Raw genomic sequence first — 13,697 nt, 5'->3', positions numbered from 1 at the left:
GAGCAATGGATCTGTGAAAAAAAACTGGCAGCGATCCGATGCCATTTATATGTCATCGATGTGTTGTCTGTTTTTAAAATGGATACCGCTAATTGTAAAAAGGGACAAGAGGACCAAAAATGGGCGAAAATTGTCTACCGATCACAATGGTGAGATTGGTCCATTTTTATTTCTCATATTCATTCGGCTCCTGGTATCGGAGGTGTCCCATCGCGCTGACGTTTCGGAGGCTTCTGTAGATTAGATATACAATCCCATACTATATGGGGACGTGGCATTGCCCTGGCATTATTTAGGCCGTCTCATGCCCGGGGCACCAATCCATTCCTGCCAGTCTGCGTTAATCTCGTGACTTGTTATGTTGCTCCAGATTCCATCCAGCTCGTTTGTTCCCTTTTGTGTTTGTTTGCCTCCATATCTCCGGATAAATCCTATATTCCCCCTCCAGAGACGTATTTATGGAGTCTGGGCCCTGACGGACATCTTCCATGTATGGTAACACCAGATTAGGCCATCAACGTGTCGCTGACAAAGTGCCTGTGAGTTCTCAGCCTTCTTCCAACTCAACACAAACACCACTATCGGGGTCAGCAGTGGTTTAGCGCCCAGGGGACTCGAATATGACCACAACTCCTCCTCCATTATTTTCTGGAAGGATTGACCACTTTATAATTGGCCATTAGTAGCAAATGTCTTGGCTTCACGCCATTTGGATTTTAAGAGGAAACGATCCCTTATAAATTTGACATGGACACATAATCAGTAGGGTCGACAGAAGACAGGAATCCATCCGCAAGTCATGGAGGAGAGATGGTACAGCTGGCCTCTTCTCTCCCAGCTACGGAGGGAAGAAATCCGCTGCTGAAAACAAAATACAATCAGGCATATGATTTTCATCTGCCTGTTCCTGATGGGAGACCCTCCATAGAGATCAGATGGTCATCCGTTCCTGCAGAAATGGTCAAGTCTGGACAATTTCTCCAATGTTAATGGGGGGTATTCACAGAACTGCAGGGGCAGACACAACATTGGTGCAACTTGTGCAGCCGCGCAAGGGCCCAAGAGGTCAGGGGGCCACTACTAGCTCCAGTACAGGTGTAATTGTGTGTTATGTTGAGCTATTGGGCTCCTCATCGGCAGTCCTTTAGGCAGTGAATGCAGCGGAGGTCAAGCATGCACTCTTCCCCTGGTTCAGAAACCCGGTGTTTTGGGATTGCTGGTCAGGCCCCCAAACACTGAGTAAACTCACCTGTATCCTATACATCAGGGGCAGACATATCAGTAATGTGCAGCCGCATAGGGGTCCATGAGGTAAAGGGGGCCGCACCCGCCTTCAAAGAACCAGAATTGTACATTATGACGAGCTGTTGTGGGCCCATATTGTTCTCGTACAGGGGCCCTTTTCTGTCTGAGTTGACCAGTGCTATAGGTGGATAGATGATGATAACTTTAGGAGCGATCCCACCCCTGCTCTGGTGGACCCGACCTAGCCCTGTATTACATGGCTGCCATGTAGTAACACTGTGTGTATGTATGTATGTGTGGAAAATCTGGTTCTCCAGTTATTAGACATGGAATTCCATAGTGATACATTGTAACAATCCAGCAGAGATCAGCGGCTGCTGATGTGTTTCGCTCACAGAGCATTGTCTGCACTGGATACATTGTATCAGCCAAAAGCGGAAGCGGGGATGGACAGGAGTTGGTCTTGATGTTCTCCTTCTGTGACTGCAAACCCTTATTTTCTGAACAGTAAGGAATTAAAACAAAGTACCGTGTATAAAAAAAAAAAAAGTTTATTTTTATTTTTTTTTGATAGCGCAATCCTTATTTGTATACAACTGGAAAACTCAGGCTGTGTGCACACGGTTTTTTTGCTGCATTTTTGAGTGTTGATGTAGCAGCGTTGTGTTTGTATGTTGGGGAGCTGTGAGTGTATGCATAGTTGGATGTTTATATGTATGTAGCAGTGCTGTGCGTATGTAGCAGTGCTGTGCGTATGTAGCAGTGCTGTGCGTATGTAGCAGTGCTGTGCGTATGTAGCAGTGCTGTGCGTATGTAGCAGTGCTGTGCGTATGTAGCAGTGCTGTGCGTATGTAGCAGTGCTGTGCGTATGTAGCAGTGCTGTGCGTATGTAGCAGTGCTGTGCGTATGTAGCAGTGCTGTGCGTATGTAGCAGAGCTGTGCGTATGTACAAGAGCTGTGCGTATGTACAAGAGCTGTGCGTATGTACAAGAGCTGTGCGTATGTAGCAGAGCTGTGCGTATGTAGCAGAGCTGTGCGTATGTACAAGAGCTGTGCGTATGTACAAGAGCTGTGCGTATGTACAAGAGCTGTGCGTATGTACAAGAGCTGTGCGTATGTACAAGAGCTGTGCGTATGTACAAGAGCTGTGCGTATGTACAAGAGCTGTGCGTATGTACAAGAGCTGTGCGTATGTACAAGAGCTGTGCGTATGTACAAGAGCTGTGCGTATGTACAAGAGCTGTGCGTATGTACAAGAGCTGTGCGTATGTACAAGAGCTGTGCGTATGTACAAGAGCTGTGCGTATGTACAAGAGCTGTGCGTATGTACAAGAGCTGTGCGTATGTACAAGAGCTGTGCGTATGTACAAGAGCTGTGCGTATGTACAAGAGCTGTGCGTATGTACAAGAGCTGTGCGTATGTACAAGAGCTGTGCGTATGTACAAGAGCTGTGCGTATGTACAAGAGCTGTGCGTATGTACAAGAGCTGTGCGTATGTACAAGAGCTGTGCGTATGTACAAGAGCTGTGCGTATGTACAAGAGCTGTGCGTATGTACAAGAGCTGTGCGTATGTACAAGAGCTGTGCGTATGTACAAGAGCTGTGCGTATGTACAAGAGCTGTGCGTATGTACAAGAGCTGTGCGTATGTACAAGAGCTGTGCGTATGTACAAGAGCTGTGCGTATGTACAAGAGCTGTGCGTATGTACAAGAGCTGTGCGTATGTACAAGAGCTGTGCGTATGTACAAGAGCTGTGCGTATGTACAAGAGCTGTGCGTATGTACAAGAGCTGTGCGTATGTACAAGAGCTGTGCGTATGTACAAGAGCTGTGCGTATGTACAAGAGCTGTGCGTATGTACAAGAGCTGTGCGTATGTACAAGAGCTGTGCGTATGTACAAGAGCTGTGCGTATGTACAAGAGCTGTGCGTATGTACAAGAGCTGTGCGTATGTACAAGAGCTGTGCGTATGTACAAGAGCTGTGCGTATGTACAAGAGCTGTGCGTATGTACAAGAGCTGTGCGTATGTACAAGAGCTGTGCGTATGTACAAGAGCTGTGCGTATGTACAAGAGCTGTGCGTATGTACAAGAGCTGTGCGTATGTACAAGAGCTGTGCGTATGTACAAGAGCTGTGCGTATGTACAAGAGCTGTGCGTATGTACAAGAGCTGTGCGTATGTACAAGAGCTGTGCGTATGTACAAGAGCTGTGCGTATGTACAAGAGCTGTGCGTATGTACAAGAGCTGTGCGTATGTACAAGAGCTGTGCGTATGTACAAGAGCTGTGCGTATGTACAAGAGCTGTGCGTATGTACAAGAGCTGTGCGTATGTACAAGAGCTGTGCGTATGTACAAGAGCTGTGCGTATGTACAAGAGCTGTGCGTATGTACAAGAGCTGTGCGTATGTACAAGAGCTGTGCGTATGTACAAGAGCTGTGCGTATGTACAAGAGCTGTGCGTATGTACAAGAGCTGTGCGTATGTACAAGAGCTGTGCGTATGTACAAGAGCTGTGCGTATGTACAAGAGCTGTGCGTATGTACAAGAGCTGTGCGTATGTACAAGAGCTGTGCGTATGTACAAGAGCTGTGCGTATGTACAAGAGCTGTGCGTATGTACAAGAGCTGTGCGTATGTACAAGAGCTGTGCGTATGTACAAGAGCTGTGCGTATGTACAAGAGCTGTGCGTATGTACAAGAGCTGTGCGTATGTACAAGAGCTGTGCGTATGTACAAGAGCTGTGCGTATGTACAAGAGCTGTGCGTATGTAGCAGTGCTGTGCGTATGTACAAGAGCTGTGCGTATGTACAAGAGCTGTGCGTATGTATGCAGTAGAGTTGATTTGCAGGTTTGGTTTAGATTTAAATCTACAAGCTGATTCTTTCAGCGTTTTTGCTGCAGATTTCACAGATACTAATGAGTGGGGAAAAAGCTGCATAAAAAATGCAGCGAAAAAACATGCGTTTTTGCTGCTGCATTTTCCTGCCAAGAGAAGCAAAAATTTTACACCAAATACAGCAAAACTGTGGACAGACCCTTAAGGTACCTTCACACTAAACGAGTTTACAGCGATAACGATAGCGATCCGTGACGTTGCAGCGTCCTGGATAGCGATCTCATTGTGTTTGACACGCAGCAGCGATCTGGATCCTGCTGTGATATCGTTGGTCGGAGCTAGAAGGCCAGAACTTTATTTGGTCGTTAGGTCGGCGTGTATCGTCGTGTTTGACAGCAAAAGCAACGATGCCAGCGATGTTTTACAATGGTAACCAGGGTAAATATCGGGTTACTAAGCACAGGGCCGTGCTTAGTAACCCGATATTTACCCTGGTTACCATTGTAAAAGTAAAAAAAAAAAACACTACATACTCACCCTCTGATGTGTGTCACGTCCCCCGGCGTCCGCGCTGCTGCTCAGAGCTTCCTGCACTGACTGTGTCAGTGCCGTCCGGAAAGCAAAGCACAGCGGTGACGTCACCGCTGTGCTTTAGGGCCGGCGCTTACACAGTGCAGGGAAGCTGAAGGCGAGGGACGCGACAGACACGTCAATGTAAGTATGTAGTGTTTGGGTTTTTTTACATTTACACTGGTAACCAGGGTTACCCTGGTTACCCGGGGACTTCGTCATCGTTGGTCGCTGGAGAGCTGTCTGTGTGACAGCTCACCAGCGACGAAACTGCGACGCTGCAGCGATCGGCATCGTTGTCGATATCGCTGCAGCGTCGCTTAATGTGACGGTACCTTTAGGTTTTGGATGGACATCCTCATGATTGAAATGCTTGACGTTCACTGTTGGGTTATCGTAAACTTTCGGCAGATCTCCTTCACAAACTTTTTGTACAATATATATATTTTTTTCCCCCAGTCAATGATCAGTATTCGGCCATCTGTGGGTCAATATAGCAACTTGCCTCCTGTGTACAGAAGGGATTTGTCTGTGGAGCTGGCTGATGTGCAGAGATGACTGGTACTCAGGGAATTTCCTTATTCAGCTTAATGAAGGGATGTGACTCAGCTGCTGGGAGAGGGGGAGAAAGAGCTGCTGCAGCAGTGTCTGGAGAGAGAACATTCCCCAATTATAGTAAAAAAAACAATCTGCTGATGACGCGAGACAAACATTGTATAGGTGAAGAGCCAAAAACAAGAAGCGGTCCTGTCCAGGCCATTTATTACGCGTTTGTCCCTATAGGTAGCATCACCTCTGTGATAGATGGCAGCCTGTATTCTGTTTTTCTCCAGTTGCCCTTTTTCCGTTATGTCACCACTTGTAAAAGCTTCTGAATATTCAGTTCCTTAAAGGGGTTTTTCATTATTCTTTAAATCTTCACAGCAAACTTCACTTTTCTTGTTAACAAAAGTGGCCATATTCGCCGCCGGACTCCAAGACTGTCGCTCCGACCACCTCTGCCAGACTGGAAATGATGACATCCGGACCACCAGTCACCTGACTGCTGAGGATACTGATTGGCTGCTGAGTCAGATGACCGGTGGTCGTGACATTATTTGTTCCGGTCTAGCAAAGATGGTCAGAGCGGTGTCGGGAATGGAAGAATGGAGTATAGCTTTGGCATTAGTTTAAAATATAATTTTGTGTTTACCGCTCCTCTCCGTGGAATCAGACAATAAACATCTCCTTTATAGTCTAATCCTTGTGTATACTCCCTTATATTGCTTTTTTTTTTTTTCTGGGAGACATCAGTATCAGACTACAAATGGATTGTTTGTTGTCTGTTACCATGGTGACACACGGTTCTGCCTCGGAGCTGTAGACATAGAGATTTTTTTTTTTTTAACTATGACCTATTGCAAATTTTTCATTTTAGATTTTCTGAGCATTTAAAAAAAAAAAAAACTGGCCATGAAGATAGACCCAGCCTTTGTGTTACTTGGCACCTCTAGAATTTGCTACACGGTGACTTTTATAGATGTGTACTGTAGTTATTGCAGTTTACACATGTCTAGCCGCAGACGGAGCAATGTAATCTTTGTTCTATATTCGGACTTATATTGATGTATTTAAAATTCCTCTCTCCTTAGTCATCAGCTATAAAGAGACAGCCGGTCTTGTTATCCTATAGATTCAGCCTTGTATTTCCACTCAGGGTTGTGACGTTCTCCACGGGTCAGGGCTATAATGTTCTCCACAGGTCAGAGCTATAATGTTCTCCACAGGTCAGGGCTATAATGTTCTCCACGGGTCAGGGCTATATCGTTCTCCACTTGTCAGGGCTATAACGTTCTCCACGGGTCAGGGCTGTGACGTTCCTCCACGGGTCAGGGCTGTGACGTTCCTCCACGGGTCAGGGCTGTGACGTTCTCCAAGGGTCATGGCTGTGACGTTCCTCCACGGGTCATGGCTGTGACGTTCCTTCACGGGTCATGGCTGTGACGTTCCTCCACGGGTCATGGCTGTGACGTTCCTCCACGGGTCATGGCTGTGACGTTCCTCCACGGGTCATGGCTGTGACGTTCCTCCACGGGTCATGGCTGTGACGTTCCTCCACGGGTCATGGCTGTGACGTTCCTCCACGGGTCATGGCTGTGACGTTCCTGCACGGGTCATGGCTGTGACGTTCCTCCACGGGTCATGGCTGTGCCGTTCCTTCACGGGTCATGGCTGTGCCGTTCCTTCACGGGTCATGGCTGTGCCGTTCCTTCACGGGTCATGGCTGTGCCGTTCCTTCACGGGTCATGGCTGTGCCGTTCCTTCACGGGTCATGGCTGTGCCGTTCCTTCACGGGTCATGGCTGTGCCGTTCCTTCACGGGTCATGGCTGTGCCGTTCCTTCACGGGTCATGGCTGTGCCGTTCCTTCACGGGTCATGGCTGTGCCGTTCCTTCACGGGTCATGGCTGTGCCGTTCCTTCACGGGTCATGGCTGTGCCGTTCCTTCACGGGTCATGGCTGTGCCGTTCCTTCACGGGTCATGGCTGTGCCGTTCCTTCACGGGTCATGGCTGTGCCGTTCCTTCACGGGTCATGGCTGTGCCGTTCCTTCACGGGTCAGGGCTGTGCCGTTCCTTCACGGGTCAGGGCTGTGCCGTTCCTTCACGGGTCAGGGCTGTGCCGTTCCTTCACGGGTCAGGGCTGTGCCGTTCCTTCACGGGTCAGGGCTGTGCCGTTCCTCCACGGGTCAGGGCTGTGCCGTTCCTTCACGGGTCAGGGCTGTGACGTTCCTCCACGGGTCAGGGCTGTGACGTTCCTCCACGGGTCAGGGCTGTGACGTTCCTCCACGGGTCAGGGCTCTCTGATGGTGGCCTTAAAGATGATAAAAGTACTCGTCTTGTTTTATGAAGTCTCCACATTCCAGTTAGTTTTGGTCTTGACAGAGAGGTCTCCTAGTAGACAAGCACATTCTTGTAGGGCTTCATCCTTGGCTATAGAAGACTTTCACAAATGCAAGGGAGAATTGTAGCTACATTCGTCTTTCTTGCACATCATCTTCCATTGTATTGGTGGGTGCTTCTAGACTTTGGGTGAAAATGGCATTCTGTGCCGACCACCAAGACACAGATGTGACAAATGACCAATGCATGCCACTGATACAGAGAGGGGAGTGAGGTTACTGGACAGGTCACAGCACACCTAGTTGTATGAATGTGAGTGCTCACCATTAGTGAGGAGCGAGTACACTCATTGCTCGGGTTTTCCCGAGCACGCTCGGGTGGTCTCAGAGTATTTATGACTGCTCGGAGATATAGTTTTCATCGCCCCAGCTGCATGATTTACAGCTACTAGCCAGCCCGAGTACATGTGGGGGTTGCCTGGTTGCTAGGGAATCCCCACATGTAATCAAGCTGGCTAGTAGCTGTAAATCATGCAAGGAAAACTAAATCTCTGAGCAGTCACAAATACTCGGGAGACCACCCGAGCAACAAGTATACTCGCTCCTCACTACTCGCCATCTCTGGGGACACTGTGTTACTGGCAGTGTTATGGTGTGAGTACTGTTTGATTGGATCTGGTATGGTGGGGTCACTGTGGGAGGCACTGTTATGGAGGCACCGTGTGGCTGTGCTGGTATGGGGACATTGGGGAGATACAGCGCTGCCACTGTATATGGTTGGCACTGATATGGGGGGACATTTTTGGGGGAATTGTATCGCTGGTGATGGTATCAGGGCTGTGTGTGCATGGAACGGTTTTTAAAGCAACAAGTAGCTAGCACTGGTATGGGGGACAGTGAATGGACATTATTCTGGAGGAACTGGCTGAAGCTGGAATGGGGGTACACTGGGGCAGGCCATGTCCTGGAGTAATTGGCTGGAGCTGGAATGGGGGGACACTGGGGCAGGCCATGTCCTGGAGGAACTGGCAGGAGCTGGAATGGGGGGACACTGGGGCAGGCCATGTCCTGGAGGAACTGGCAGGAGCTGGAATGGGGGGACACTGGGGCAGGCCATGTCCTGGAGGAACTGGCAGGAGCTGGAATGGGGGGACACTGGGGCAGGCCATGTCCTGGAGGAACTGGCAGGAGCTGGAATGGGGGGACACTGGGGCAGGCCATGTCCTGGAGGAACTGGCAGGAGCTGGAATGGGGGGACACTGGGGTAGGCCATGTCCTGGAGGAACTGGCAGGAGCTGGAATGGGGGAACACTAGGGCAGGCCATGTCTTGGAGGAACTGGCAGGAGCTGAAATGGGGGGACACTGGGGCAGGCCATGTCCGGGAGGAACTGGCTGGAGCTGAAATGGGGGGACACTGGGGCAGACCATGTCCTGGAGGAACTGGCAGGAGCTGGAATGGGGGGACACTGGGGTAGGCCATGTCCTGGAGGAACTGGCTGGAGCTGGAATGGGGGGACACTGGGGTAGGCCATGTCCTGGAGGAACTGGCTGGAGCTGGAATGGGGGGACACTGGGGTAGGCCATGTCCTGGAGGAACTGGCTGGAGCTGGTATGGGGGAGATTCTGTGGCAGACAATATTATTATTATTATTATTATTATTGGGGCCCTCAATAGATGGACATATTAGTACATCTATATCCGTATAAATGCGATGGAATTCTGGGGTAATTTCTGCCAATAAACTGTTTCATCACTTGCACCATATTTTCGATGTGTTTTTAGACACTTTTTACGAGGTTACTAAGTAGGGGGCATGACTTCACTCAATCACTTATCGGAAAAGGGGCATGGAGAAGTTCCATCACTGGACGGGGGCAGATATGGTCTGAGCATTCACCTATCAGATCCTATCACTCCGTGCAGCCCGTCACCTTTAGTGCATGCTAGATCAGGGGACTACAAGTACCATCCAGCCAGTATGCAGGACAGCAGAATATTTTTTTGCAGGATGAGTTGTCCCCTTCAGGCCGGGGCGCTGGAGAATGTGAGCGGGGCGAATGCCTGCCCGGCCCATTGTGCAGAGGCTGATGCAGTGTATAGACTTCCCTCCTGAGACGTCTGTACCGGTGATGTCTTTGGCTAAAACATTGGTTCTTCTGGTTTTTAGAAAATGGGGCCATTCTTCCCGAAGCTCCTCTCGAGACATTCCACATTCTTCTCCTATTCTGCACATAATGGGGTCATACAAGGCGCTGGTTACAGTTGGAGTAGATCTAGGTGCAAATTAAAGTGATATTCTGCCATTAAACCTACATTTTAATGCCCTGCACATAGGGTAAGTGACACAGCTAATCAGAAGAACTATACTATATTTCTAATTGGAGGTATTTGCTATTATTATTATTATTATTATTACACCCGCTACATATTGGGATAGGATATTGGAGATGCAAATACCCCCTACAAAATAGCAGCAGTTCATGGCATATTTTTCAGACCCGTGGGAGTCCATCCTCTGGGGCCCACACTTGTGTAATCAGGTCAGGCAGATTTTCCTTGCACACTGGCGCTCCTGTCCATGGCCTCATGTGAATCGAGCTATGCTGCAGTTCTCCACACCGGGGGGCGCCACTGTGCAAGAGGAGGCAAATAAGCCCTGCAATTCCCCCAGCGCTCTAAGCATTGCTGTTTATAGCAGCCTGTATTCCGCGGATACCGTGTAGGGCATTGTTTTGTGAGGGGTGGGTGGGAATTCTTGCATTGTATGTGGCTATAAGGTTAATTCATTTTATTTGATTTTACAGCGTCTAAAGGACAATAAAGTTTGGAATACTTGAATGGACCAATCATGAAGAGCTTAAAGGCAAAGTTTCGGAAAAGTGACGTAAGTGCCTAATCCTCATTGCGTCTTCTAGGTTTTATCTAATGCAATGCAAATTATTGCTCTGTTTAATCTGATCTATTGTTCTTGGTTATGATCCAGTTCAGGTATACAGGAGCTTTTCTTCATGTTATCACACGCCTCTTTTTTTACTAATCCGAGTCTTCTAATGTCCTCTTTTTCCAATGCACACTTTTCAGGAACTTTTCTTCATGTTATCACTCCTTTTTTACCAATCTGTCTGCTAATGTCTTCTTTTCCAATGCACAGTTTTCAGTAACCCCGAGAGGATGTACAGGAACCTTTCTTCGTGTTATCACCCTTCTTACTACTGAGAGGGATTTTAGCTGTCATCGTTCCCTTCGTACGGTGAACCCCAGAGGAAAGTACAGGGACTTTTTTTTTTCCATATTATAACCTGTCTCTAAGTAATGAGAGGGGATATCACTTTTATCGTTGCCCCCAGGAACTTTTTTTCATGCTATCACCCCTCTTAGTAATGAGAGGAAATGTTACTGTCATCCCTTCCCCATACAGCTTCCTGTGACTCCATGGGAAATATAGGAACTTTTTTTATTTTTTTTATTATTTTTTTTTATAAATGAAAGCGAATATGTGCCTATAAAGGGAATGTGTCACCATGATTTTGCTCCCCCATCTGAGAGCAGCATGGTGTAGGGGCAGAGACCCTAATTCCAACAGTGTGTCACTTTCTGGGCTCTTTGCTGTAGTTTTGATAAAATCACTGTATTTTCTACTGCATATCAAGCAGTTCTCTGAATTCTGAGCTCTGTATAACCCCGCCCACACCACTGATTGGCAGCTTTCTGTATAGTGTACAAATGAAGCGGCCAATCAGCGGTGGGGGTGGGTTTATGCAGAGCTCATGAATATGGAGGACTACCTGGCAGCAGGTTTACTAGTCCTTTAGTGATAATCTCTTGCAGATAAAACCGTGATTGTATCAAAACTACAGGAAGCAGCGCAGTATGTGACACATCGCTGGAATCAGGGTCTCTATCTCTACATTATGCTGCTCTCGGATTATGAGGTTACAGATTCCCTTTAACTATTCCGCCTGACTATTCCATTCACAAGCGCTTGTTTTTTTTATCCATTTCCCATAAGGGGAGCCCCTTACACATTAGATCCCTCCCGACTGATACATTGTAGCAAACCAGCAGAGAACGTATGCAGCTGCTGCTGACGTGTTCAGCTCTTTTGTTATTGTAGTGCGCCAATCCTAATTTTGCAATCCTCTCCAGATGTAGACAGACATTCTCTCTGGTAAGGCAACCTGGCCAAGTTTGGATGATGTTCTTCTCGTTTTTATGGCTTTTATATCAGAATACGACGGGAATAAATATAAAATCTCAGCAGTGGACACGTCGAATAAAATGCTATTCTCTGAAACAAAGGGTCATTATTTGCAGCCCCGGGGAATGTGAATGGAATTCTCCGTCACGGCCGGGGCCTCCGCGCAGCTACACGCACGTTATTAAATCACAGTCCTGGGTGTCCAGTGTCGGGCTCTGCGCAAATGTGTTTTTCATCATCTCCCATTGTAGTTCTGAATGAGAGGGAAATATGGAAATAACAGATGTTACCCAAAACCAGAACATTGTTCTTTTACATGTGTCACTAGGATTTTTTCTTCTGTGAAGTCTGAGCTGGAAACGACAAGACTGATACCAGAATCCTCATCAGACCAATAGCTCTATCCGTCAGGAGCTTTGCATCTGGTTACCAGCCCTTCATTGTAAATAGTGGCACCCAATAGTTTTGTGTCATGGGTAAAGTAGTATCTGCATCTAAATTTAACATAATTAATGGGGTTCAGTACCTAAACCCGATCAGAAATTTCTGGGCCCCAAACAGTAAAAGATGCAGCCATGTTACTGGTTCTTTAGACTGTACCCCGGAACATTGTCTTGTTCTTATTGGGGTCTTGACATCATGGAGTTCCATCCAACACCGGTATTGGCAATAAACCCCCAGACGAGACCCCACTGGCAGACACATGCCATAAACGGCACGTATATGGGCCCCTTGCAGTCCAATAGCTCCTCGTAATACCATAATCCCACCTTCTTTTGGAGGTGATAGTGACCCGCTTACCTTTTTGGGCCCCTGTGCATGTACATAGGTTGCACCAATTATGTCCTCCCCTGCCAGACCCCCAAATGAATCCTGACTAGTTTAGACCCGACCTCAGACCAGGCTTCAAAATGATTTCTCCTAACAAACGCTCAAAATGTATTCTTGACAACACACAAGAGTCTAAAATTAACTCCGACCAGAACCCCAAAACTCGTTATTACCATAACCCTTTAAAATCTGGCCCCAAAATTATTCCAGTACCCCCCACCCCAGACCAAAAAAAAAACAAAAATTATTTCAGACTTCCAGGTCCCTGATCAGACCCCAAAAATGAATCCAGACTCAAAGATCAGACTTCTTAAATGATTCAAAACCCCAAATTAATCCAGATACAACACCAAACTTAATCCGGGCCCCCAGAACAGATGCCAAGCGTAGAATTAGGCCCATATATTTCATGCCAGATCCAAAAAGTAATTTAGACCCTACTCTAGACCCCCAAATTAATCCAGACCATATACATGTAAGTGAATAGACAATGAAAATCTGATCAAATTTGCACGAGGCTGGAAATCAGGGCTGTGGAGTCGGTAAGCCAAACCTCAGACTCCTCAATTTCCATGACTCCGAGTCCGACTCCACGACTCCGACTCCACAGTCCTGCTGGAAATTTAGATAGAGTTTCATGTATCTGGGTGGCATCCCATGCAAAATGAGATTTCTGTCTTGGCAACTGTTTAATTCTGTCACCGGGAGAATCTCCTGGAATAGGACGGTGGAGAGGAACGAGTGTATAAATAACGGCGGTGAGTCAGGCATTTTTCGGCTTCTGTGTTACTACATTCCATGGAGACATGATGCTGTAAATCCTTACTACTGAGCACCGTCCTCTATACTCTGTTTTAAAGGGGTTACACCAAATTCCAAAAAACATGGCTAGTTTCTTTCCAAAACTCTGGCACACCTGTCAACTTGTAGTTTGTGGCCTAGGTGTAACACTTCATTAGCTCCTTGGTGGACCTCTTGAAGCCGAGGGTTTTTCGGAAGGCAGTAGGGTTGTAAGGCTTTGGCTCCACGTCATAACACATCCAGAATTCTGGTAGTCATCATATGGCACTTGCGAGTTTACAGGACGTGCTCTTATCATTCACAATTTTAGGCAAGGTTATTGGTCTGGTGCAG

The 13,697-nt window shown here is 47.5% G+C and overlaps 1 protein-coding gene across 1 annotated transcript in view; it reads left to right on the top strand.

Moving 5' to 3' along the window:
* The window catches only part of RAI14 (retinoic acid induced 14), a 94,692-nt gene that overhangs the window by 18,662 nt on the left and 62,333 nt on the right, over nt 1-13,697 (top strand). Inside the window, exon 2 of the mRNA XM_077281737.1 lies at nt 10,339-10,418. Within this exon, the coding sequence (XP_077137852.1) occupies nt 10,383-10,418 (36 nt within the window). The 5' untranslated portion in view covers nt 10,339-10,382. The remainder of the gene's footprint in view (nt 1-10,338; nt 10,419-13,697) is intronic.

The sequence above is a fragment of the Ranitomeya variabilis genome, chromosome 1, assembly GCF_051348905.1.
Source record: "Ranitomeya variabilis isolate aRanVar5 chromosome 1, aRanVar5.hap1, whole genome shotgun sequence".
Classification (NCBI taxonomy): Eukaryota; Metazoa; Chordata; class Amphibia; order Anura; family Dendrobatidae; genus Ranitomeya; species Ranitomeya variabilis.
The sequence above is the reverse complement of the archived record's forward strand: the minus strand, read 5'-3'. Positions and strand labels throughout refer to the sequence as shown.